The sequence below is a fragment of the Alexandromys fortis genome, unplaced genomic scaffold (genome assembly GCF_014885135.2).
Source record: "Alexandromys fortis isolate MF-2015 unplaced genomic scaffold, M_Fortis_MF-2015_v1.1 scaffold_55, whole genome shotgun sequence".
Lineage (NCBI taxonomy): Eukaryota > Metazoa > Chordata > Mammalia > Rodentia > Cricetidae > Alexandromys > Alexandromys fortis.
In genome coordinates, this window is record NW_026067936.1 from 2,688,539 (window position 1) to 2,714,399 (window position 25,861).

Here is a 25,861-nt window from a genome sequence, read left to right on the forward strand (position 1 = left end):
ACAGGGTTTCTCTGTAGCTTTGGAGCCTGTCCTGGAACTAGCTCTTGTAGACCAGGCTGGCCTCAAACTCACAGAGATCCCGCCTGCCTCTGCCTCCTGAGTGCAGAGATTAAAGGCGTGCGCCACCACCGCCCGGCTCAACACTTCCACTTCCACTTGCACACCGTAGTGTCTGGTGGGAGTCGGAACATCTCTTAGTCTGTCAAACTCAGGTTACACACCAAGCCATTTCTGACCCCCAGCCCTAGGGTTTTGTTGTTAAAGCAAGTTCTCATGTGCTTCAGGCTGACCTAGGAATCAACATGTCCTTTCCGTACCTCCCAAGTGCTAAGATTATAGGCATGTGCCACCACACCCAGTCTGTGTGCTATTGGGGATTGAACCCATGGCCTTGTACAAACTAGGCAAGGGCTCTACTAACTGCATTGCACTCTCAGCCCTCAGCCTTCTCCCTTCTGTTTTGAGACAGACACACACATGCCTTTGCACCATAAGAGCACTTGCTACTCTTTGTGCTTTAGTTAATTTTCTTGGTTCATACATGTGCGCGGATTTTACAGTGACTATTACATGCTTCTCTGCAGGGTGAATTTGTAAATGAATATGTTGGTGAAGTAATTGATGAAGAAGAATGCAGACTTCGAATCAAGCGAGCGCACGAGAACAGTGTAACTAATTTTTATATGTTAACTGTTACCAAGGTAAAAATGCTTTTATTTTTTGATAAGAAAATGGGAAATTTTATGTTTTGTTCATAATTTTATGTTGGACTCCGTTTCTCTTAGTTTCATTTCTCTAAGTCTAGTATGATTTTCAGTAGTCAGTGCTGTAATTACCTCTGGAGTACAGAAGGAGACCTCATAGTCATGAGACTCCAGAACTCCAGCCATGTCTAGGTTGGAGTTGTTGGGTCCTAATCCTCGATCTGCATCAGTGAGAGACCTGGTTTCTTTATCACTGTTGGAAGAATCAGCTTTAGGATTCTGAATTATAAAATACCTTGAAATTTCTGATTAACCCAAAACTAATTAAGTTTCTATGTATTTATTAAGCTTTTAAAAAGGAAATGAGAGCAATTATTATCATCGTTCTGACAGAGGACGGGAAACCCAGGTCGAGGTACAGCTCAGTCAATTGTTTAGTGTTCTGTCGCCCTTCAAGAACCAAGACTGGTACCCATGTTTCCTTGTCGGGGAATGTTTCTAAAAGATTCAGATATCATTCAGGGTGAGGTCATAACGCCACGGTAAAGCATATGCTGAACATACGTGAGGCTGAAGTCATGGCTCCATGGTAAAGCACATACTGCACGTATGTTATATGAGACTGTGGTCATGTCTCCATGGTAAAGCACATTCTGCACGTATGTAAGGCTGTGGTCATGGCTCCATGGTAAAGCACATACTACACGTATGTGAGGCTGTGGTCATGGCTCCATGGTAAAGCACATACTGCACGTATGTTATATGAGGCTGTGGTCATGGCTCCATGGTAAAGCACATGCTACACGTATGTGAGGCTGTGGTCATGGCTCCATGGTAAAGCACATACTACACGTATGTGAGGCTTTGGATTTGAGTCTCATCACAAGCAAAAATGTGACAGGAAAACAGCAAAGCACAGTAGAAGAGATTGCTGGGTATGATGGTGGATGTCTTTAATTCTGGTACTTTTGAGGCCAAGGCAGTGAGTTCCAGTACCGCCTGGTCTTCATGGTAAATTCCACACCAGCCAGAGCTACATTATGAGACCCGGTCTCAAAAGAAAAAAAAAAGGATTATTCTGAAAGTATTTTAACTATATGTAGTTGTATTATTTGAAAATTTTCCAGCTCCAGTGCATGCTGCAGTCTGCCCCGTTGAATCCTAGTCTCGCTGAGCTCAGACAGCCAGTGATTCCCAGACTTAGAGCTTATCAGCAGTTAGGAGTCCAGATCGAGGGGACCCAACTCCAGTGTTTTCTCTGTTGAACTGCGGTGTGAGTGAAAGCAGAGTAGGTAACTACTGGGAGGCACACCTTTCCCTGTGAGAGCAGAGAGAGATTGCGGCTCCACATCCTCATAGGGGAGTCCCATTTCCCCTTCTCCGTCTGCATGGGGTAAACTCGTCTCTCCACAACAGTTTCTCTTCTGGCTTAGAGCAGGAAAGAGAAACTGAGAGCAAACTAATTGAGTAGTTGGGTGTCTGAACAGTATAGCTCTTATCATAAAGACCTAAACAAATGACCTGCTGACTTTTTGTTTCTCCATGGCACCGTCCTCACCATTCTCGGCAGTGTCCGGTTAGAAGCTGTGAAAGTCTCAGGTCATCAAGTAGGGGAACTGCAGAGGGTGGCTGCAGTGTCCTCAGCGCTGCTAACGGTCACACACAGCTGATAATAAATGCTGCAGCCTTGTGTTCCCCTAACTGTGTTTCTAAATGGCTTGTCTGTAGTTTATGACAAAAGTATCCCCCGCTTTGTCTCCCCTTTCTGAAGGACCGGATAATTGATGCTGGACCAAAAGGAAATTACTCTCGTTTCATGAACCACAGTTGTAATCCAAACTGTGAGACCCAGAAGTGGACAGTAAACGGGGATGTTCGAGTTGGGCTGTTTGCTCTTTGTGATATCCCTGCAGGTAAAGGGCCACACTGTCCTGGGTCCCTCTGTGGGGACATCTCTCTTGTCGGGGAGGACATTATCCTTTAAGACTTGGCACCCGAGTATTGACTCAGGGAAGACAACATGCTCTGTTTGGAACTGGGCGTTTCTGCCAGCGCAGTAAAACTGCATCTGAAGAGAACACTGAGTGGCCTCTGTGCAAAAGAGGACCCGTAGAGCCTGTGTCTGTGCATGCCATCGTGTCACTACTGCAGGGCAGATGCACGGCTTCCCCAAAGCACTCCGTCTGAATAGTGTGACTGGATGGCCTAGCTCTGTATTGTTCTTTCAACATACAAAGGTAACTAGCCCGTGGCAACTGGAGAGTTGGCTCACCAGTTAAGAGTGTATACTTTTGCAGAGGACCCGAGTTCAATTCCCAGTATCTGTGTAAGGTGGCTCACAACCACTTGTACTCCAGACACACCTCTAGCTTCCACAGGTACCCTCCCACACTCACATATACACATATTAAAAGTAATAAAAGTAGATCTTGTACCAACTGTTTCCGGCCCTGAAAGACCACTCTTGTTTGAGATTGGACACTGAGCCTCGGCAGCCTCGCTGCTTTCTTTCTCCCTCCCTGCTCAGGTCTCAAACGCCTTAGCAATCCTGTCAGGAACTGATGGAGCAATTCAGTCATGAGGCCAGCTGAAGCCCTTTCTAGACTCTGGGTTAGTCACCCCTGCCTGAAACAGTGTTCAGGGGGCTTTAGTTTGGATCCCTAGAGCGTTCACATTTCTGGTGAACTTGCGTTGTGAGTGTGTATTGGTTCATAGTGGAAGGCGCTCATAACACTGTCACCATGCCATTCCATGTTGTTCGTTTAGAAACTAGAGTTTAGCAGGGAGGTGGTGGCACACGCCTTTGATCCCAGCACTCAGGAGGCAGAGGCTGGCGGATCTCTGAGCTCGAGGCCAGCCTGGTCTACAAAGTGAGTTCCAGAACGGCCAAGGCTACACAGAGAAACCCTCTCTCGACAAACAAAACAAAACAAAAAAAGAAACTTAGAGTTTAGCTTTGTAAAGAGGGCTCAGCTAGAAGCCCTTCTTGATCATAGACCACGTGTTCATTGTTTCCACAAAGGATGTGTCGTCCTTTTAGACTGTTTAGCTTTGGCGTACATTTTGTTGGGCAGCAATGTTAGCCACTTGTCCCCACTCTTCTGTCTTTGTTTTCAGATGGGTGTGGAAGGAGGAAAGGTCTCTACAGTTGTGTTATTTCTGGTATTCTATATGATGTGTGCATATGTAAGTGCTCCTGGGGACAAATGACAACTTCTAGGCTTAGGCTGTGCTCTTCCTCCAAATCAAACTCACGTTGTCAGCCTTAAAAGGCAAGCGCTTTCACCCCCGAGCCATCTTGCCAGCCTGGGACAGTCTTTGTGTTAGAACCATGTGTCAGCGGGACAGTGTGTGGCAGTGCTTCCTCATGGTGTCACCGTGGATAATCATTTCTCTTGTGTTTTAGGAATGGAGTTGACATTTAATTACAACCTGGACTGTCTGGGCAATGGCAGGACAGTGTGCCACTGTGGATCAGATAACTGCAGTGGCTTTCTAGGAGTGCGACCGAAGGTCAGTGGTGCAGGGTGTGCCCCAGCCAAGGGCAGGGAAGGGATGCGGGAAGAAGGACCTGCTTGTCTTTGCAAGTGCTGGCTACAGAGTCTGGCCGCTCTGTCAGGTCTGTCAGTGCCTCTCTGGGGGCGGTGATGATGGTTGTTTTGACACAGATCTCATGGAGTGCAGACTGGCATTGAACTCTTGTGTCAATGAGGATGACCTTGAATTCCTGATTATTCTGCCCTCGCCTCCCAAATGTTGGGGTCACAGGCTTCCACGACTGGACCGTGCTTGCTATTTTCACTTTCTAATGAAGCTTGTTTTAGTGAGGTCTGGGAGGTTCTGAAATGTGCTAAACCCACTGAATTATGTGCTTCTAAACTGGTGGGTGTTACCTGGGTGTGGTGACTCAAGCATGTAATCCTAGCACTTGGGAGGCAGAGGCAGGAGGATTGCTATTAATTCCAGGCTAGCCTAAAAAGGAAACAAACAAACAAACCAAAAACCTTACATAAATACAAAGGTCTATGTTATAGCAAGTAGTTATAGGTCATTGTGGAAAGGCAGGCTGAAGTCCGAACAGTAATGAAGTAAAGCAGCTTGCAGTTAGAACCACCCGGACAATTCAAACAAAAGAAACAACAACCCAGCAGTCAGGACTCTATGAAAGTGACGTTGTCTTTGAACACTACTCAGCAGTGACTGGCCAGTCAGTGCACTGCCGTCATGCCCAGGGAAGAAGTTCAGCTACTTTGTTAAGATCGTCTCACTTTGGCCGGAAGGATGGCCCAGAACGAACGTAAGAATACTTGTTCTTCTAGAGGACCGAGTTCAGTTCCCAGCCACATGGCATATCTGTTACTGCAGTTCCAGGGCTCCAACACCCTCATACAGACATACATGCAGGAAAACACCAATGCACATAAAATAAAAATCAATTTTCAAAGAAATCAAGGAATGACAGACAGTATTATAGTTATTAGCTGGCCCACTGCCACCTTTAATGCACACAATAAACTGTGCTTCAGAGAAAGCAGACAACCCCAGTGGACAATGACAAGCCTTGCTCTAGTGTAGTATTGCGAGAAAAGTCCTTCTGACGTTTGTAGGACACGTGCAGAGATGCAGTTAAGGTTGTGGGTGTGCATTTACTGGTTCTGTGTAAAGCGTCATCATTATCTGATGTTGAAACTGTGTTCTCTCTTCCTTCCCAGTCTGATGAGAAGACAAAAAATGCCAAGTTAAAGAAAAGACGGAAACTCAAAACAGAACCAAAGCAGATCCATGAGGATTACTGTTTTCAGTGTGGAGATGGGGGCGAGCTGGTCATGTGTGACAAAAAGGACTGTCCCAAAGCATACCACCTCCTCTGCCTTAACCTGACTCAGCCTCCATACGGTAAGCCCAAAGTATCCCACCTCCTCTGCCTTAACCTGAATCAACTCCCATAGAGCTTCAAGCCCTTCAGTTTTTGCCATCTATATATAACTTGGGATACATTCTGTTGTCTTTAATGGAACCGTGAAATAAGAAACATTTAACAGAACAAAAAATTTCTCTGGCCAGAGATTTGTTTCTATGCAAACTGGGCACACCTCACGTGGCCACAAGGGCAGGTTTCTTTCTTATGATTACCGTAGGTGGGTAGTTGGCACCTGTGGCATTGGGCTTGGCCAGTAGCTCATCTCTATGTAACATGACTAGATGTTTGTTTGACTGGAGTCTGGAATTGGATTCGTTTGGAATTAGCCTCTAAGCAAAGCAGGTAGGGTATGAGCCAGGTGCAGTGGAGCCTGTCTTTAATCCCAGCACTTGAGAGGCATAAGCAGATTGATCTCTGGGTGTTCGAGGCCAGCATGGGATCTATAGATAGACATTATTGTGAAAAGAAAAGTTCGGTGGTGGTGCCTTTAAGCCTAGTGCATAGGGAGCAGAGGTAGACCAGGCAGCCAAGCTGCACAGTGGGACCCTGTCTCTGAAGGTGGGGGGACTCAGGGTTTTCCTGGGTAATCAAGAAGCGGGCTAACAGGAGCTCTCCCTCTCCAACCCTGCCTTAGGAAAGTGGGAGTGTCCGTGGCACCAGTGTGAAGAGTGTGGCAAGGCAGCCGTCTCCTTCTGTGAATTCTGTCCACACTCATTCTGCAAAGCTCATGGAAAGGGGGCGCTGGTGCCCTCTGCATATGAAGGTCGTCTCTGCTGCTCCGACCACAACCCCGCATCTCCTGTGTCACCAGAATATTGGAACAAGATCAAAAGTAAATGGGAATCACAAGATCATGGAGAGGAAGCGAAAGAATGAGTGGTGGTTCCCTCGCCTGCTGTTCTAAACGGAAGAAGGAAAGAGTTGGTGCATCTAGAACCGAGTGATGCTGCCTCTGCCCTCGGACTGCCTTAGACAGGGAAGCTGAAACCCGTTCACACGGCTAAGCAGGTGCTGCCTGGTCTCTCCAGTTTGTTTTGTTGCTTTGGGATAATTTTGTGGACAGTGAAATTCCCTTGGTCTTTCTGCCTTTTATTGTACTTCAGTGTCTTGGCAACTGCCAGAAGAGGTGTCTTCATTTTCAAAGTTGAGAGAAAGGGAGAGAGATAGAAAAGGAAGTTCTGTTGGTAAGATCAGTGTCGAGCCCAAGATGCAATCCTTGGTCGTATAAAGCAAAATTCGCCATTCCTTTATTTATTTTCATTTTTAGGAATTGTGAGAAGTGTAGCTCAAACAATCTAACCTCTGTGTGTGTGTGCGTGCGTGTCTACCTTTATATACCTCTTTACTGAGCCGTAGATAGGCTAACTTCTCTTTCCTTCTTCCCTTGCCTTCTCTAGTCCCAGAGAAGGCTCTTCTGGCCTCGTGGAAACAAACGCCTTGACAGCTTTTACCTCTGTGGTCTTCAACTAGGTGGGCTTTGTGGTGCAGTAACTACCTAGAAGTTAGGCAGAGGTGTGTAGGGCTCTGTCCAGGAGGGAGGAGGGACTGAATGCACCCCTGATAATGAGTGTCACCGTTTACAGATTTTCCTGTGCGGTGCATGTGTGGGGACATGAACGCTCATTGCTGTCACCCTGACACTGGCAAGCAGATACAGACCGAGGAAGGCACAGACCAAAAGTTGGGGCATATATGCACCATTTTCTGACCACTTAGTGTAGACTCCAGTCTTACTTAGAATTTATAGGCATTTTATTTTCTGTCTTTCCTTCTGCCAATCATGTTTGCTTTGCCAGCTGATGACGCAGTCATGTTTCCTGGTAGAGCTATGTAATTGAACCTGAATTATTTTTTAAGAGTTTTTTTTTTTCATTTGATATCCTAACTTGGGGGTGGTGAAAGCAGACAGAGACATCCTCGAGTTATATGTGAACAGTTTCTTCTTAGTATTATGCAGTGCTTAAAATTGTTCCCATTGAGGAAGGGGGAGAACTTTTACAGGGTATGTAAAAACCACAAGGACGCACTTCATCTTAAAAAGCACTTGAGAATGCTCACTCCCAAGAAAGCCAGTGTTCGCAGACATGGCTGTGATGTTTGATTAGTACAGACCTGAGCATACCAAGGTGTCTGCCCACAGAATTCCCGTGCATCTAGCACTTAGGAATATTCCAAGTATTAATACTATTCCAGTATTACCTGTATGAAATCCTGTGAGACACGGGAACACTGGACTAAGAAGATGTCTAGTGTTACTATCAAACATGAACTTCCTCAGTGAGTTTTCATGGCTTAGCCTCCTCAAGAACTTAGTACTTCTTTACCAGGGTGGAGATGCTCTCCCGCACCCTGGAGTTGTGTCAAGTGTGTTTGCTTCTTTTTTAATTTTTTACAGATCAATTCAGATCTCTTTCTCTGGATGAAAGAGCAATTCTGTGCCTCTTTTTTATATATAAATGTGCAATTTCTAGACAGCAGACAGACACTACAGTTTCCCTCTCTCAGCTCCTAACTGCCTCTCCTGGAGGAGCAACCCCAGTCAGACAGCTGACGTGAAGCACAGCCATGCAAACACTACTCTTCAACAATTAAGAAATTTGATGTCCTTTGAAACAATATGAATATCTGGGTTTATCATACTAAAATATTTTATACAAACATGATAAACATTTTTAAACTTACTGATAAGGGATTTTCTTTGATATTCCAAATGTAACTCTTTTGAGAACAGTGTCCAATACGAAATTGTATCTTCTTTCTTTTTTGACTTTATGCTTTTTTAGTATAGGATCACTTTTATATAGCAAGGCCTAGGGTGCATCATGTATTTCTAAACACCTTAGGTTGACCTGTCTCTGTTCTGCTCCTTTGGGGTAGCATATTTGTTTTTCTGTCTTTAAAGAGCTTCGCAAAGACTTCTCAACTCTTTTCTTCTTTGATGACTAATAGGATTGTTCTGCTGTTTCACAAGTGTGGTTCAAAATAGTTGAGCATGGCCCAGAGGCTTTCAGTGCTCCAAACTTGGCACCTCCTGTGCCATTGTGGCCCAGGTCTGTCTTAGAGTTGAGGGTGAAGAAAGCAGAAGGCTTGCGGACTGTAAGTATACATACACCGTGCTTTCCTGTCCTACGTCAGAGCACATTCCAGAGGGCACCGTGCCTACTCACAGTCTGGAGCTGGTATTCATCAGCTTTGAAATCTGTATGTGGAATGCAGTATTTGGGGTTGGTTTTATTCAGTTCAGAAGTGAAAGCCCTTGAAGCAACGTGGGCTAATATTGGTGGTGTTTTAAATCTCGTTCTGAATCTTTGGAGGAAGAAGAGAAACTGGATTGTGATAGCTAGAGATGATGTCACGAAGCCACCACAGGCCCCGTGCTTTGGAGGCTACTCTGGGCTACCAAGATGGCTGCCTGTGCCTGGCTTAGGAGGAAGGGGCCGGTGGGCTCACCGCTGGTTTGTGAAGCAGTCATCCACTTCTTTAATCTCCTCAGTGTTGGAGATCAGAATGGAGTGGGTTTTATCTTTACCTCTGCTCTACAAGCCCTATCCATTTTCATTCTCAAAAATTATCTTCCCTAAGCTGTAGAATAGACTGAGTTTGGGAACCATGGGAACTTGGAGATTTCTGTGTGTTGTATATATATATATCAATGAGTTAGGAAGCTATTTGAAACTAAAAAGATGATTGTGGAGGGGGAGGACCGCAACCAGTGTTTGCTGTAAGTGATGTGGGCTAGAGACACTGAGTGTCTGTGGTCATGCAAAACACACAGAGGGGCTGGCCTGGTGACAGCTTTCCTGAAACAGTTTCTTTCCTGAGTTCGTTCTTAGTGATAAGTTCTGTTAGACCTACAGGCTGTCTCATCAACAGATGAGTAATGTCATCTATTCAGAACGTAGAGCCAGGCTCCCTGGGGCCGGCTGCTTCTCTGTCCTTTTGTTTTTACATCGCACACTCCTCTTGCGGCATCCATTCACACAAAGCTGAGATGCTTCCAGCCGCATATCACGTCCTAGTGGGGGAGGAAAGCACATGGCCTTTGAGTGTCACAGCTCGGGAAAGGTGTGGTTCTCTTGCCCCTCATGCGTCCACAGGCGCCGAGCAGTTGCTTTCTTACTTGACCTGAATTATTTCCACATAGCTGTTGTGCCTGACCTTCTCCTCCTCTTCTGCTGAGTTATTGTGGACAGCACAGGAAGTGACCAAATGGAAAGTTTCTCCACGAAGGACCACCCACCCTTGGCCTCTGGTTACTTGTAAACAAAAAGAAGACCTTGGTCCATTTTCAGGTGGGCTAAAGGAGTAAATGTAGACATCCTTTCAGTGGATTAACCAATACTGAAAAAACATCACCAAGTTCTGCCTTGGGTGGGGTGCTGGGGGTCTGGGAGAAAGGGTGTACGGGGGCAGGGAGGAGATGGAGTTCATCACAAGCACAGTGTGGTTCCCGTGGTTCCCGTGACACTGGCACCTCTGCCTCATCGATTCAGGTTCTTCACGCACTTGGCTCTTTAGAGTCTCACTACAATTCCTTTTTATAGTCATGGCGTGGAAATCATCGCTCTATTCTGTCAAAGTAAAGTTCTTCCCATGAGATCACAGGTATCTTAGATTTACTGGCACCATTGAGGGAGAGACTACTGCATGAGATAGCAGCAGCGTCTTTAGAAATTAGTTACTATTTTTGTTTTGTCTTTTTGTTTGTTTGCCTCACCCCCAAGTGTCACTTGTTTTAATATATGCCTGGGTGTGGGGGGCGTTTGCATTTATGCTGAAAATGCTATGTGTGACCCTTGTTTCAAAAACCATTTCTGCCAGGCATGGTTGCCCAGACCTTTAATCCTAGCACTCCAGAAGCAGAGGCAGGCGTGTGTCTATGAGTTCAAGAACTACATAATAAATTCCAGGACAGCTAGGACTATGTAGAGACCCTGTCTCAAAAAGAAAAAAAAATTATGTTGTTTGGCTTTTGTCTAGCCATTGCAAAAATGGCAAATGTGAGCACTTGTACCTGTGTGGGGGAGGGGGGGGAAAAGTATTGCTTGTCCTTTAGTAGGCTCTGAAAGTCATTACCGTCTAAGTTAAAGGGAAAATAGAAGTTGCCAAAGTCAGTATTCAGTCCTTGATTTTCTTGTGACTTCGCTAGTCTGCTGAGGGGATGAGAAGCACTTCCAGCTTCCTCTGTCTTTCCCCTGCCTGCTGACAGAGCCTCAGTGTGTGCAAATCCAGTTTGCCTAGATAGGGATTCCTGTCAGCTAAAAGAATGGGGAAATTTTACACTTACTTTTATTCTCAATTAACATCTCATTTTTTGTTCTGTGCCCTATGGTAACTTTACTGCCAATAATAACCAAGATGCTAGCTGATTACAACTGTCTAAAAAGATCTTTTTATATACAAAGATTTGTGTATATTTTGAATTGATATGGCATTCATTTGTGTCGATTTGAATATTATACAATAAACAATTACCTGCAGATTCTGTCTTCATTCTTTGTGTTCTTTGAATAGTGTTCTTTACAGATTGTTTACATCTTTATTTACTGTAATGAACTTTGTAGATCCTGTGAAATATTATTTTGCATAAACCACTTGAGTCCTTAATATCCAAGCATCAACCTTCCCTGGTCAGTCTCAGTTTCTGTGACTTGGCCAGGAGCTCCTAACACTAAGGGATTAGTGCTAATTTTCCCTGGGGGTATTCTTCTAGGGCATTACTGTATAATGACTTCAAAACATAGTTTAAGGATTTTGTTGATTGACCAATGTCTTATTGCAAAGTATGAGCCTACCAACCTTGGTTGACCTGTGTATTGACAGCTTACTGCTAACTAGTTGGCGTGTATGTAGGATTGCCTGTAATATTTAAACTCTTTCTGCTATGTGCCGGTGGGACAGTTTTGGTACATTGTATTTACTGAAATTTTGCCTTTTTAATTTTACAGATACTTTAGAATTCAAATGTGTTTTCTGCTTCTGTAAGAATGTGGAAACATTTTTAATGGCATTCCATTGGTTTCAGGTCTTGCTCGAGGTTGACTTGAATAAACTGTCCTGTATGTTCTAATTAAGTATATGGGCTTGTTCTTTGCCTGTAATTTCTTGGTACAATTTACTGGGAAATGAAACACACCAAAAAGAAAAAAATCCACCCAATCTCAGCCCGGTTTTCCCCCTTAAAATGCTAAGAAATGGTTTCTTCAAAGTGAGCTTTCTTTTTGTTTTTGTAGAGGAAGGATGTCTTGAGGATGGATGGCGTTCCTTTCAGTGTCCTGTACGGTGAGGTGGGCACCAGGTGCTTGGTGAACGGCACTTTCATCCCATTGCTTTGAGACCCAGAGGTGGCCTTCTGGTTGGACAATGGCCAGGCCACGCCGATCAGCCGGAGGACAGTGCCCTTGTTGCTTTTGCTAGGTGGTACTCGGAACAAAACAAACGAACCCTGAAAGGCCTGCTTCTGGAAGCTCCTGGTTTGTTGCAGCGGCTCAGGCAGGTCGGAGGCCCCGCTGGTAGTGTCCCCGGAGCTCGCCAGGTGGCGCTGAGCCCCAGACTGAACCACTTTGGGGACAGAGCCACGTCAGCACCCGGTCCCCGCCAGGCCGGTGGCGGGATGGGGTCGGTGGCGGCCTTGGGAGCAGAGCTGGCCGTGCGGATCCTGCTCTTTGTGGCCTTCCTGTAAGGATTTGTCACAGCAGTCCCAGGGTGCTCGCTCTTGAGACGCTGCCCCAGGCGGGGCGGGCGGCAGGTTCTTCCGACACCAACACGGAAGGAGCCTATCAATCTTCGCCTTTTTCTTTCTCAGGGTGACCGAGCTGCTCCCTCCCTTCCACCGGCGGATCCAGCCCGAGGAGTTGTGGCTCTACCGGAACCCGTATGTGGAGGCGGAATACTTCCCCACAGGCCCCATGTTTGTGCGTGAGCAGCCCTCCCGCCCTGCGGGGACCCCTCCCGGCCTTGTGCTCTTGGTTCCCGGAGATCCAGGTCTAGAGCTTGGCGTCTGGGTGGGCTCTCTTTTTTTCCCCCCCTTCCTTAGTGCGAGCCAACCGTGGTTTTCCCTGCCTTGTGTTCTCGTTCAGACCATTGCATTTCTCACTCCACTGTCCCTGATCTTCCTGGCCAAGTTTCTGAAGAAAGCTGACACGACCGACAGCAAGCAAGCCTGCCTCGGTAAGTAGCCCTTCCGGGTGTTCTGGTGCTGGCAAGTAGCTGTGCGGTGCAGTCACTGGAGCCTTGTGTGACCGGCACGAAAACTGTGTACCCCCTAAAGTATGTCCTCTTACCCGACTGTGAGAACTCGGTTAATACAGGCACCACCGCTGGCTTCTCGGTGCCCCGGGACCATTTACGGAAGTTTTCTAGGCACGAGGGCCACAGCTGTTTTTGTGCTTGGTTCTGGTTGGATTCAACCTGGGAACAACGGGGGTTCTTTTAATGTGGCGCAGTTGCTCGTCCCCAGGCAGACAGCACTAACCATTTCTTTCCCTTCCAGCTGCTAGCCTTGCCCTAGCTCTGAATGGTGTCTTTACCAACACAATAAAACTGATAGTGGGGAGGTAAGTGAGAACCTTCCCGCAGGCAGCCTCCATCATCTCAAGCATCTTTCCCCCTTATCCTCAGACTAATCTTTCTTTTCTCACCCAGAACGCTCCCCCTGCCCCCAGCCAGTCCTACCTGTGATGCCTAACCTGTGTCCTGTCCTGACTTTCCTAGGGCAGCCTCCAGCCTCCAGAAGTACTTCAGAGTTAGCTACTCTTTTCTTTTTTAAACGTATTATGTATACAGTATTCTGTCTGCATGCCAGAAGAGGGAACCTGATCAACTTACAGATGGTTGTGAGCCACCATGTGGTTGCTGGGAACTGGAAGAGCAGCCAGTGCTCCTAACCTCTGAGCCCTCTCTCCATCCCTGAGTTAGCTACTCTTGTGCTGAGATGTAATTGCTAGACTTTCCCCTTAAACGTTGCCCACGTGGCTGAAGCTTTTTTCTCAGTATAAGGACTGTCCTAATCCAGTTATATTATTTTGCCAGGACATGACTAGTAGTTAAGAGAATTGTTGGCATCTACTATAACAGAAGCATGCTTTCTGGAAGAGTAAATTATACGTGCTTATGCTATGCTTCTTTCTTCCAGACCACGCCCAGATTTCTTCTACCGGTGCTTCCCCGATGGGCTGGCCCATTCTGACCTGGCCTGCACAGGGGACGAGGATGTGGTGAATGAGGGCCGGAAGAGCTTCCCCAGTGGACACTCTTCCTGTATGACCCTCAGATGAACTATGGCAATACTTTTTATTTATGGATATAGGTGTTTTGTTTATTTATGGATATAGGTGTTTTGCTTATATGTGTGTGTACATCCTATAGAGGCCAGAAGGTGTTAGATCCCCTGGAAATGGAGTGACAGTTGCCACGTGAGTGCTGGGAACCGAACCTAGGTCCTCTCAAAAGCAGCCAAGTGCTCTTAATTGCTGCTGAGGCCACTCCAACTCCAATATGTACTTCTAAAAATTATTACATTTAACCGATGAAGCCTTGCTGGAATGAGCTGTCTCTTAATAGTCATAAAACGTCTTTATTCAGGGCAGGAGGTGGTGGTGCATTTGGGAGGCCGAGGCAGGCAGATCTCTGTGAGTTTGAGACCAGCCTGGTCTATAGAGCAAGTTCAAAGACAGGCTACTAATGCTCCACAGAGAAACCCTGTCTTTATCCAAGAGTTACTGCGTGTTGCTGAGCATTTTAGGTTCTCACCTGCATAGCTCCCAAGAACCCAGTAAGGTATTATTCCTTTTTTGGATTCCCACTTAGTTGAGGAGTCTACATACAACACTGTCCACAGTAGTAACTGTACTATGGAAAACTCTGAGCCATCAAGAGGTAAAGCCTGCTCTTGTTCTCACCCTCCTGTCTGGACACGAGTGGTGACTCATAGGTCTTCCCTGTTCTAGTTGCATTTGCTGGTCTGGCCTTTGCTTCCTTCTACCTGGCAGGGAAGCTACACTGCTTTACACCAGAAGGCCGAGGGAAATCCTGGAGGCTCTGCGCCTTCCTGTCGCCTCTGCTCCTGGCAGCTGTCATTGCGCTGTCCCGCACGTGTGACTACAAGCACCACTGGCAAGGTAAGCGGTCATATGCCTCAGGAGTTTCTGCTCCTTGTCTTAACCCTAGAAACTGGCACAGAGGAATGAATGGCTTCCTAGTGTCTGCCGAATGAATGAGCCAGTGAGTAAGTGTAGCCAGGCTGGGCTCTGTACCTTGTCACAGAGGGACCAAAGGTAACTTTGGGGCCAGCAGGATGGCTCAGAGAGAGGTAAAGAGACTTGTACAAGCCTGGCAACCTATGCTTGGTCCCTGGACACATGAAAAGGTGGACAGAAGGAAGGAAAGGATTCCAGAGTTATCCTCCTAACCCCACACGAATCCCCATGCACACGCACACACAAAATCCTTTGCAATTAACTTGTGTATGGTGTATGTGCAGGTTCATGTACCCCAGTCATGTGGGGAGCCGATGACCAGCAAGCACCAGTAATCCTCTCTGCCCTTACAAGTGCATGAACGGCCACTCTCAGCTTTTCATGTGGGCACTGGGGATTTGAACTCGAGTCCTTTTGTTTACGGAAGAAAATGCTCTTACCTGCTGAGCCAGCTCCCAATCCCAGCTCCTGTGAAACAGTGTAACCCTGGGTGGCCTCCAACTCAAGAGATACAGCTGCCTTTGTCTGTCGGGCTAAAAAGTGTGTCAGCGTGGCCAGCCCCCTTAATCTTTAGGGTCTCCCCCTCTAGCTCAAGCCTCAGTCTCCCAAGTGTTGGAATCATTAATTGTGTGCCACCATTCCTGACCAGAATCTTGAAACAATGAAAACCAGCCAATAATTAGACTCCCATGAATATTTGTTACTCTTCTGTTGTAAAAAATAAAAATAAAAATTCTGACTTGGGCTAGAGAGATGGCTCAGTAGTTAAGATCACTGACTGCTCTTCCAGAGGAACCTAGGTTCAATTCCCAGCACCTACATGGCAGCTCACAACTGTCTGTAACTCCAGTTCTAGGGGCTCTGACAAGCTCACACAGAATATATACAGGCAAAACACCAGTGAACATTAATAAAAAAATTCTAACTTGCTGGGCGGTTAATCCCAGCACTTAAGAGGCAGAGGCAGGAAGACCTCTGAGTTTAAGGCCAGCCTGACCTACAAAGCAAGTTCCAGGACAGCTCAAGCAGTTACACAGAGAAACCATCTCAGGAGGAAAAAAAATCCAAACTCAGTCCCTGTTCTGATTTGGTGTGTAGAGAACAATGTGACTAATAGTCTTATAACTATAACATGGATTGATGGTTTTTTTAGCCTCTACAAGCAGAGTAACCTGGAGTGCCAAGGTCACTCCAGAGCTGTGTAGTGTCTAACATGGTTTTTAAAAAGACCTATTTCTCTCTCTTCAGATGTACTAGTTGGGTCCATGATTGGAATAACATTTGCGTACCTCTGCTACAGACAGTACTATCCTCCTCTGACTGATGTGGAATGCCACAAACCATTTCAGGACAAGCACAAACTCCCCTCTTCACACAAGAAGCCCAGTGACTCTCACCGCCTGGATATCTAGCTGAACCTACTACCTCAGCGGAGGACAAACAAATCAGTTCTCCCACCAAGCCAAGAATTTCTGGCTCTTACCTCTTCCAAGGTAAGAGTGAGGGCATGGCCACACTGTACACCTGCCCCACTTCCAAGGCTAGACCCTAAGGATTCCCTGCCTGGTGCCTGTTCTGGCAAGGGGCTCTTGCGGGAGTTCTCTCACTGGGTTAACGAAGCTGGGCCATAAGACTGGTGTTCCAAGACCTAGGATCTTTACATATATGTAACTGTCACTCAAGAGAGCTTTTCACAAAAGGGACTTTATCCTGAAGACTTTATTGCCAAATTTCTCTGTCCCTTATAAATAAGGGCAGTGCCAGTAAAACATTGTTTACTTTTTTGTGGTCACATTCCATTAAGCCTTAAATAATAAAATGCCAATTTTAGCTAGTTTTTACTTCATCAGGAAAGAAACTTTACAGGTGTTATCTGGAAGATAAATGCATCTTTCTCTGAATTTTGTTCACAAAGAAATACATGGAACAACTATAGACTAGCATCAGAACTTGCTACTGAGGACTACCTAATAGCTACCTTTTTTGTTATGTTTTAAATAAAATTTTGTCTTATGTATATCTTCCTACAGCATTTTTTTTTTTTTTTTTTTTTGGTTTTTCGAGACAGGGTTTCTCTGTGGTTTTGGAGCCTGTCCTGGAACTAGCTCTTGTAGACCAGGCTGGTCTCGAACTCACAGAGATCTGCCTGCCTCTGCCTCCCGAGTGCTGGGATTACAGGCGTGCGCCACCACCGCCCGGCCTTCAGCATTTTCTTTTTTTGTTTGTTTTTTTGAGACAGGGTTTCTCTTTGTAGCTCTGGCTGTCCTGGAACTTACTCTGTAGATCAGGCTGGTCTTGAACTCAGATCTGCCTCCCCATCTCCTGAGTGCTGACCTAAAGGAATGTGTCAACGCAGCCAGCTCTTAACATACTCTTAAATATATTTTCAGTGCATTTTCCCCCTCAGGAAATCTGACAGTGAAATAGAAGTGTGCTTGGGTTTTCGTACCTAAGGACTATTCAGGATCTAGGAGATCAACACTGGACTCTTCATCTGATCTGTGTGAGTAACTGTAGAAATACTTATATTTGCTACACCTTAAATTCGGAGCTGTATCTCTCCATGACAATGAAAACATTAGTCAAGGGAAAATAACTTACATATTAGCTACTTACCTAAAATTTTTGTTTGGAATTCAACATGAGAAAATAATGGGTGGTGGTGGTGCATGCCTTTAATTCCACACTCAGAGGCAGAGCTAGGCAGATCTCAGTGAGTTTGAGGCCAGCCTGGTGAGTTCGAGGACAGCCAGGGCTGTTACAGAGTAACCCTGTCTCAAAAAACCAAAAGTAATAAAAGAGAAAATGGCTACTTTGTTTTTTTCTTGATAGATAAGACCACATGAAAGTAAGTAACTGGTCAGTTTAGTTTTATTTCAGCATTTACTAAAGTCTTAAATATAATCACATATAAAACAAACATTTCAAAAGTGCAAAATATCAGAAAGGTAATCAGTGCTATTCCTCATCTTCCCTTGAAATGGTCTAACGCTGCAGTCAGGAATCTGGACAAAATGCTGTTACACTAGCCTTTAAAAACAGCCTTGGTCAGCACATTGTACATGATACAAAGGATGCAGGGCAAATGCCCTGTAACTAAACTCAGGCTCCTTGCCTCTTTCCTCACTGTACTCCCGGACTGCCAGGGAGAAGCATGGCGTAGCACAGTGGTTTATCTAGCTCTCCGGGGCCATGCTGCCCATCTTTGGTTACAAGAAGTCATTCTTGGTTGTACTTTGGTTTACTCTTAAGTAGTAACAATTCTGCTAACAAGAGTAAACAAATCTGAAGATGGTGATTTGACAAAAACCCTTTAGTATTTAATTAATACTACTTAATTCTCAATAATTCCTATCCAAGAGATACTGGGGGAAAAAAAGTAAGCCAGGCAAATGGTGGTGCAACCTTTAATCCTAGCACAAAAGAGGCCCAGGCAAGTGGATCTCTGTGGGTTCAAGGCCAGCCTGGCCTACAAAGTGAGTTCCAGAACAGCCAGGACTATTTTACAGAGAAACCCCATCACACCTGGCACTTCTCAGTAGTTTGCTTATCCAGCATTATCCATAAGCAGAAGGCTAGGCTTGACTGTATCCATGCTTGCCTCTGTAACCTCCAGGGCACAGTGATTAACCTCCTTTCTGTTCTGTACCAAAAAGGGTACAGACTGCTGCTAAGGGGCAGCTTCTATGAGTATTAAATACAGAAGATTCTGGATGCCATGATAGGGCTACAGAAAAAAAGAAAAAAGACAAAAATCAAAACATAGCTTACCTCCCCTGCCACTCTAAGAAACCTGTGGAGATCTGAGGAGCACAGAGGACTATCAGAGAAGGAGAGCACACACATGCTGAAGAGGGAGGGAAGCCTAAAGCTGAGCAGATACCTTGGGGAAAGCTTAGCATGCAACCATTCTTGTTCCTCAAGATAGATTCAGCTACAGGTGCACACAGCTGCTCCTCAGACCCTGTATAATAGGTTCTCTTTCAGAATATGGTCTTTCCCCTGCTAACCTGCATGCTCAACTAATACTGACTGCCAACTCTAAGTAAACATTTTGACGAGACCTTGGAAGGCAAGGTTGTTTCCATCACAATACTTCCTTTACTCAACTAGTAGCAGGTGACTTAAATTGGTGCTACAACAAGATCACATCTACAAATGAACAGTTGGGATGGGCCACATAATTGACCAATCTTACAACTTCACCTTCAAGGTAAGTATTATCAAAGAACTTACTCAAAGCGCACCCCCGTGTTGAAATAAGAGCGGCAGGGCTGCGTCCCCAACACCCCGGCCGCTTGGCTAGCTCATGCCCGAAATAACAACACACAAACTGTATTCATTTAAGAACTGCTTGGCCCATGAACTCTAGCCCTTACAGGCTAATTCTCGCACCTGGACTAGCCCATTTCTAATGATCTGTGTAAGCACCCCAAGGAGCGCTTACCGGGAAGATTCTAGCCTAAGTCAATCGTGGGTTGCAGCTGCCTGGGAGAGCAGAGCATGGCGGCTGTCCGGTCCCTCTGGAAGCAGCACAGAGTCTGACCTCACTTCCTCTTCCGCCCAGCATACTATTCTGTTTTCTCCTCCCCTCTATGTTCTAACCTATCAGGGCTAGCCAAGCAGTTTCTTTTATTGCTCAGCCAATGAAATCAACAGGTTGATATGACACTCCCACATCACCCCCGTTGGGAATATGGTGTAAAAGGGCAGGCACACAATCCACACCACCTTCACATTTACAGAAGCTGAAGCAGTTGTAAAAACAGAACAGCACCAGTGAGTCCTACAGTAAGCTTAGCTGACAGTGTTTAGAGCAAACTATATTTTTAGTAAGCTACAGTCATATCTTCATATAATACACACAGGAAAGAAATGCTGGCTTAAAAAAATAGCAATTATTTCCATATCCATTTATGCTTAGCCTTCCTTCCAGTGCAAAGAACACACACAAAAAATGACTGGACCCCAAGTACCTTTAAATCTTAAGAATATGCTCCCACACTGGTCCATTTTCTAAAGATAAAGAGTAAACCTCTCAAATTTTTCTGAGCCCCCTAAGTAGACTGTGTTTCTTTCCATGTAATAAAAAAGGAAGTGCTGCTTAATGTTAAAGCATTAAAGGATGTAAATGCCTTAGCTAAAAAAACTAGTGAGTGTTTTTACAAAGCAATGAGTCTTCCTTTTGCTCTCCACTAATTTCCGAAAAGGATTATCTTCTAAAGGTCCTGTGGAGTAAGAGGCAGGCAACATGCAGGACTTGATGGCGTAGCTGCAAAGAAACCTGAAGCAAAAAGCACGTGGATTTTCAGCTAAGGCTCCTTCCGTGTCCATCTAAAGGAGACAGTGGGAGAAGAGGTCACCATGTAGTTCAACCTGAAGGTAACCAGTGCGCAGAGAATCCACTGTCTAATACAGGCTCTTCAGGATCCCAAGCACAAGATAAAATATACACTAATCCCTAAGGGGAGACTGGATGCTTCCTGTGAGTTTAACCAGCCCTCCAAGTGAGTATTCCCCTAGATGGTGGGGATGTATATACATCTGGATAAGAGCTTGAGGCTCCAAGGGTCACATGTAAACATTACACTGCACTGAAAACTTACATTAGGCAGCCAGACAGGCCATTTTTACTGTAAAGGCTGATCAAGGGAGATGCCCTGGGTTTGGTAGATCTCTTTCAGAACCAGCAATACTGTATCTTCGGATTCCCTGTGTAGGAAAAAAAAAATTGAGAAAAGATGAAACGGTCCGGTGACATATGCTTTTCATTTATCTATACAAGTACCTTGGATCTGTTTATATTTGACTGCTGCAGAAATATGTGCCTTGAGCTCTACTAGGTGGTAGTTAGCACTATGTCTGGCAGCAGGAGAAGGAGGGAGTGAGTGAAGAAGAGACCTCTCTCTAGCCCACACTCTCCCTGGAACTTACTCTGCAGCTCAGGCTGGTCCTGAGTTCACAGAAATCCTCCTATCTCAACCTCTTGACTGCCAGGATTACAAGGACAAAGCACCATGCTCAGCTCCACAAGGGCGCTCTTGAGATAATAGTGAGGAAGCATTTAGTTGGTCACCTTCATTTTAAGACTTTTACTTGCTTTTTGGAAAGGGCAATAAAAGATATGACTCAAAATTCTAAATGTATGAAATGGGGCTTAGAAATATGGCTTATGGCTAGATGGCTGAGCAAGAATGGGAATCTGAATTTGGAACCCAACACTCACATAAACAGCCAGGCTGTTTGCTTAACCCCAGCACAGTACGGGTGCTGAGACTTCCTGACCACTAGACTAGATGCACTGAGAGACTGTCTCAAAGGAACACAGTAGAGAATGACAGCTACATAGTGACACTGTCTCCAAACAAAAGAATTTACAGTAAGAAAAAACAAACATGACCTGGCTCTTTCTCCCACCTTGCAGGCTAATGATCTGTCATGACACAGGCTGGAGTCATTTGAGAAAGGGAGCCTCCACTGAGAAAATGCCCCACCAGGCTGGCCTGTGGGCAAGACTGTGATGCATTCTCTTGCTTGATGATTGATATGGGAGGGCCTAAATTAGTAGGGGTGATGCCACTCCTAGGCAGGTAGTTCTGAGTGGTAAAAAAAAGCTGATAGCATTTGGGAAGCAGAGGCAGGGGGATCTCTTGAGTTTGAGGCCAGCTTAGTCTACAGAGGGAGCTCCAGGACAGCCAGGGCTAAACTTGAAATGTCTATGGTTTACACATTTTAAAGCCAACAAATTGTTATGGGGTGGCGCCTCAGGAGGCAGAGAAAGGCAGATCTCTGTGAGTTCAAAGCCACCCTGGTCTATAGAATGAGTGTCAGGACAAGCACCAAAGCCACAGAGAAACGCTGTCTCAAAAACAAACCCCAACAAATTGTAATAAAATTGAAGTTGATAAAACTGTTGGAAAGGGGGGCTGGAGAGATGGCTCAGTGGTTAAGAGCATTGCCTGCTCTTCTAAAGGTCCTGAGTTCAATCCCCAGCAACCATATGGTGGCATTCAGCCATCTGTAATGAGGTCTGGTGCCCTCTTCTGGTTTGAAGGCACACACACAGACAGAATATTGTGTACATAATTAATATTAAAAAAAAAAAAACACTGTTGGAAAGGGTCTAGGGAGGATCAGTTTGTGAAGTGCTTGCTGAACTAGTCTGAGGACCTGGGTTTGGATGTCCAAATCTATGATCTCAGTTCTTGGGGAGGGAGGACCTATAGAGATAGGCCTATCCCTAGAGCTCAGTGACAAGACCCTGTCTCAAAAGATAAAGTGTAGACATCAGAGAAATGACACTCTACATATGTATCTGTGCATTGTATTCATGTGCCTGCACGCACACGTGTACACAAACATGTACATACTTCACACAAATGCACACAAAAATCTATTTTTAAAAAAACTATTTACAAAAAGCTATGGGGAAACACCCCAATATGTACATTAAGAAGGTGTAGAAATGGACAATGCGGACCAGCGAGATGACGCAGTGAGTAAAGCAGATCACTGGACCCCACCATACAAACACAAATAAATGTGACAAATGTTTTTGTAAAGGACAATCTTTTTTGAAAGCATTTTTTTTGGGGGGGGAGTTCAAGATAGGGTTTCTTAGTGTAATCCCGGCTATCCTGGAACCAGCTCTTGTAGACCAGGTTGGCCTCAAACTTACAGAAATCCACCTACCTCTACCTCCCGAGTGCTGGAATTAAAGGTGTGCACCGCCGAAAAAGCTAGACCAAAAAGAATGGCCTTTAGAGACGTAAAAGGAATGAGGAAACTCAGAAGTATCTATCGTATTCTCTACATTTTTAAAGAAATCTTTCATTTTCTTTGCTAGAAGAAATATTCTCTACATTTTTAAAGAAATCTTTCATTTTCTTTGCTAGAAGAAATATGATAGCTACATGTTGGGGGAAACTCGCTAGCAGGGCATGAAATGAAGGAAAAACTCTTTTTCAAAAAATTAGTCATCTTCCTTTGAATTTCAACCCAATCAGAAAATTTTTAATCCTTATTAGGAGGGGCCGTTCTTTTTGGTCTAGCTTTTTCAGCCTTGAAAACAGGGTCTCAGGTAGCCCAGGCTGGCCTCAAACTCAAAATACAGCAACATATGGCCTTGAACTCCTAACCCTCTTTCCTCTGTCTCTCAAGTTCTGGGACACAGGCGTGTACCAACATTTCTAGCTCTAAAGGAAGTATTTGTTGTTGGTTTGTTTTTTTGAGACAGGGTTTCTCTGTGTAACAGTCCTAGCTCACTGTAGACCAGGCTGGCCTCAGACTCACAGAGATCAGCCTGCCTTTGCTTCCTGAGTGCTGGGATTGAAGGCGTGCTCCACCTCTGCCCAGCTAAGAAAGTTTTTAAATGAAGTTTAATTTTGTAATAAGCAAACAAGCAGGGCCAGTGAGATGGCTCACTGTAAGGGTACATGCAACCAAGACTGATGACCTGAGCGAAAAAAAGGATATCACTAAATGTTTTTAAGGTAAACAAGCAAAACATTTTAAAGAGAACACATTGAAAGAACACATTGAAAGAGCATTATTTTAGCTCCTTACAATGACAGCTTTTGTTGAGTTTTAGTTTGGTAAGGACACAGCAATCCTCCTAGAATACTGGGATTTCAGGTGAGCATCTTTCAAAAACACTTCTCTGCCCCATCTTATTCTTTCTTTAAATATTTGTTTATTATGTATACTACAATATTCTTTCTACGTGTATGCCTGCAGGCCAGAAGAGGGCACCGGACCTCATTACAGATGGTTTTGAGCCACCATGTGGTTGCTGGGGATTGAACTCAGGACCTTTGGAAGAGCAGGCAGTGCTTTTAACAGCTGAGCCATCTCTCCAGCCCCCTTCCAGCTTTATTTCTGTTATCACTGGCAGTAAAATCGTATTGTTATATAAAATCTAGTAATCACCACTACTCGGATCTACGCTCCATCAGGCAATTATATTTAATAATATACCTATGCTTTTGCTATTATAAATGCTTTATTTTCTTTATCTTTCTCCTTTTTTCCCCCCATGATGGGGTATGAGAGCAGGATTTCAGTAGGTAGCTGCCTACACTCAAAATCTTCCAGATTCAGTATCAGATGCTGGAGTTATAGGCATGAGCAATCACACTCATCTCAAAAAATACATCTTAAAAATCAGAGCCAGTTAGGGTGAGGCTGGGTGCCAGAACTTCTGAGAACTGGCACTCAACTCTGGCAGAGCTGAAAGGGAAGACTAGATAAGGATACAAAAGAACATAAACACACACAAACACAAAACACTTACCAGTAGCATAGATGACTTTGTAAAGCAAATAAATATTCATTAAAACTCTCAATGGGCTTCTCCTGCAACACATAGTCAATGCGCTGGCCACCATTCAGCATTCCCACATTGATTGGAAGCTCTTCTTTAACTTCCACAGGTGTCTCTTCTGTGTTGACTTCTGAATAAGAAGAGCCATCATAAGATCCTAAGCACAGGACTAGGGAAAACTCAGTGGAGATAGCTAAGTGCTTGACTGCAAGCATGAGGAACTAGTTTGTATCACCAATACCCAGGCTCCCTCCTAAAAAGCTGGCCAGTGCAGCACATGCCTGTAATTCCAACACTGGGGAGGCAGACAGGAGGATCCCTGAGGCTTCATAGTCAATTAGAGAGCTCTAGGTTCAGTGAGAGATCCTGTCTAAATAAACTATAGTGGAAAAAGATGGAGAAAGACACTCTGGCTTCCACATACATGTATACCAACACACACACACATGTACATGTACACAAGATACATACACATACACCTAGAAGATTCAGCTCTCCTGGATTCACGTTTACCTTATGATGAGACACTCTGCTCAGAGAGCTCTTCCTCTCTGTCTTCTTCCTCTCAATTTCTTTAAAGCTCCTTGAAATATACTAGTTTTGTTCAATTTCTTCTTTTGATCAACACATCTCATCAACTGTACACCTGTAAGTCATGTGTCTTGAATTTTATAGACTCTATAGGGAACTGAGAATCCAAGCTAGTCTTCAGCAATGGAAATAAAACTGATACATAAACACACGTTCATCTTATAAAGCTAGCTACTGGGGCTGAAGAAGTGTCTCAGCAATTAAGAGCACTTGCTGCTCTTGCAAATGATCCAGGTCTAATTCTCAGCACCAGTACCAGGTAGGTTACAACTCCCTGTAACACCAATACCAGCAGATCCAATAACGCTGGCCTCTGAAGGCATCAGGTATGCATTTGGTACACACTCAATTCTCTTATGCATATACACATACATAAGAGAAAAAAAGGAACAGGGATGGAGGGTTGGCTAGGCAGTTAAGTGCACTTGCTGATCTTCCAGAGGATTGAATACCCTCTCTTCTGGCCCACACTGGCAGCTATACACACGCCCTACAGTCACACAAACATCATTTTTTTAAGTAGGTACTTCACAGAGTAGGCTTGTGGCCTTGGCTGTCCTCGAACTTCCTCTGTAGACCAAGCTGGCCTTAAATTCACAGAGATCACCTGCCTCTGTCTCCTGAGTGCTGGGACTATAGGTGTGTGTCACCATGCCCAGCAGAAAGTAGGCATTTAACATCATTCCCAAATGCAAAGTGGGAAATGTTCTCAAGGGTCGTTAACGGTTTCTCTTGACATTTTTCTCATAGTATTTCCCCTAATTTTTAGCTATTAAAATGACAGGAAACGTTAGCATAGTTCAAGGACAGCTATGACTCACAGAATAGATCCTACATAATTAAAGGGGAAAAGAAGGCTCTGATTGGAACTCCACAGCATGCACCCCTCCTCAGGTAATCTCTACACAGTCACTGACCACTGGACTTTTCTGAACTTGATTCAGGTTCTGCCTCGGTTTCTTCTGCTGTTTCTGAAGCTTGTAAGGCAGGATATGGAGCTCTGGTGAAAGACTTCCAGGCCATCCGCAGTGAACCCAGCAAGTTATTCTTCAGGTCCATACTCATCCTGGTAAAGCCCTCTCTCAGTTCTGAAACAGTGAATAAAAGATGCTACGTGATGTTGCAT

General features: G+C 45.0%; 3 protein-coding genes across 12 annotated transcripts in view; 2 read left to right on the forward strand and 1 right to left on the reverse strand.

The window, feature by feature from the left end:
* Nsd3 (nuclear receptor binding SET domain protein 3) overlaps positions 1–9,264 on the forward strand; it is a 101,054-nt gene extending 91,790 nt beyond the window's left edge. For 3 of the 4 annotated variants that reach the window (XM_050146760.1, XM_050146759.1, XM_050146762.1), the window contains 5 exons: positions 585–701; positions 2,476–2,617; positions 4,111–4,217; positions 5,417–5,600; positions 6,260–9,264. In XM_050146760.1, coding sequence (XP_050002717.1) covers positions 585–701; positions 2,476–2,617; positions 4,111–4,217; positions 5,417–5,600; positions 6,260–6,501 — 792 coding nt within the window. In that variant the 3' untranslated portion in view covers positions 6,502–9,264. The remainder of the gene's footprint in view (positions 1–584; positions 702–2,475; positions 2,618–4,110; positions 4,218–5,416; positions 5,601–6,259) is intronic. The other variant, XM_050146761.1, reaches the window with a different exon arrangement.
* Positions 9,265–11,954: 2,690 nt separating this feature from the next.
* Positions 11,955–25,819, forward strand: Plpp5 (phospholipid phosphatase 5). 6 transcript variants are annotated; one of them, XR_007592593.1, is made up of 9 exons: positions 12,065–12,303; positions 12,431–12,539; positions 12,705–12,795; positions 13,118–13,181; positions 13,760–13,884; positions 14,574–14,744; positions 16,071–16,315; positions 17,230–17,325; positions 25,680–25,819. XR_007592593.1 is itself a non-coding variant. In XM_050146792.1 (7 exons), the coding sequence occupies exons 1-7, from the start codon at positions 12,239–12,241 to the stop codon at positions 16,232–16,234; spliced, it is 789 nt and encodes a 262-aa protein (XP_050002749.1). In that variant the 5' UTR covers positions 11,955–12,238; the 3' UTR covers positions 16,235–16,839. The 6 variants fall into 6 exon arrangements, 3 of the variants coding, with proteins under 3 accessions (XP_050002749.1, XP_050002747.1, XP_050002748.1); XR_007592592.1 differs by having other exon boundaries at positions 12,066–12,303; positions 17,213–17,325; XR_007592594.1 differs by lacking the exon at positions 17,230–17,325 and having other exon boundaries at positions 25,680–25,812.
* The window catches only part of Ddhd2 (DDHD domain containing 2), a 33,942-nt gene continuing 25,756 nt past the window's right edge, over positions 17,676–25,861 (reverse strand). For both annotated transcript variants that reach the window (XM_050146766.1, XM_050146765.1), the window contains exons 14-17: positions 25,653–25,823; positions 24,115–24,274; positions 20,429–20,534; positions 17,676–20,156 (exon numbers count right to left, since the gene is read on the reverse strand). In XM_050146766.1, coding sequence (XP_050002723.1) covers positions 20,453–20,534; positions 24,115–24,274; positions 25,653–25,823 — 413 coding nt within the window. In that variant the 3' untranslated portion in view covers positions 17,676–20,156; positions 20,429–20,452. The remainder of the gene's footprint in view (positions 20,157–20,428; positions 20,535–24,114; positions 24,275–25,652; positions 25,824–25,861) is intronic.

What these genes read in the sequence shown, in the direction of transcription:
- Plpp5 (XM_050146792.1), top strand. Translation starts at nt 12,239, where the DNA reads ATGGGGTCGGTGGCGGCCTTGGGAGCAGAGCTGGCCGTGCGGATCCTG. An exon ending in CTGCTCTTTGTGGCCTTCCT is followed by an intron (nt 12,304 to 12,430) that starts GTAAGGATTTGT and finishes TTTCTTTCTCAG; the next exon opens with GGTGACCGAGCTGCTCCCTC. An exon ending in CAGCAAGCAAGCCTGCCTCG is followed by an intron (nt 12,796 to 13,117) that starts GTAAGTAGCCCT and finishes TTTCCCTTCCAG; the next exon opens with CTGCTAGCCTTGCCCTAGCT.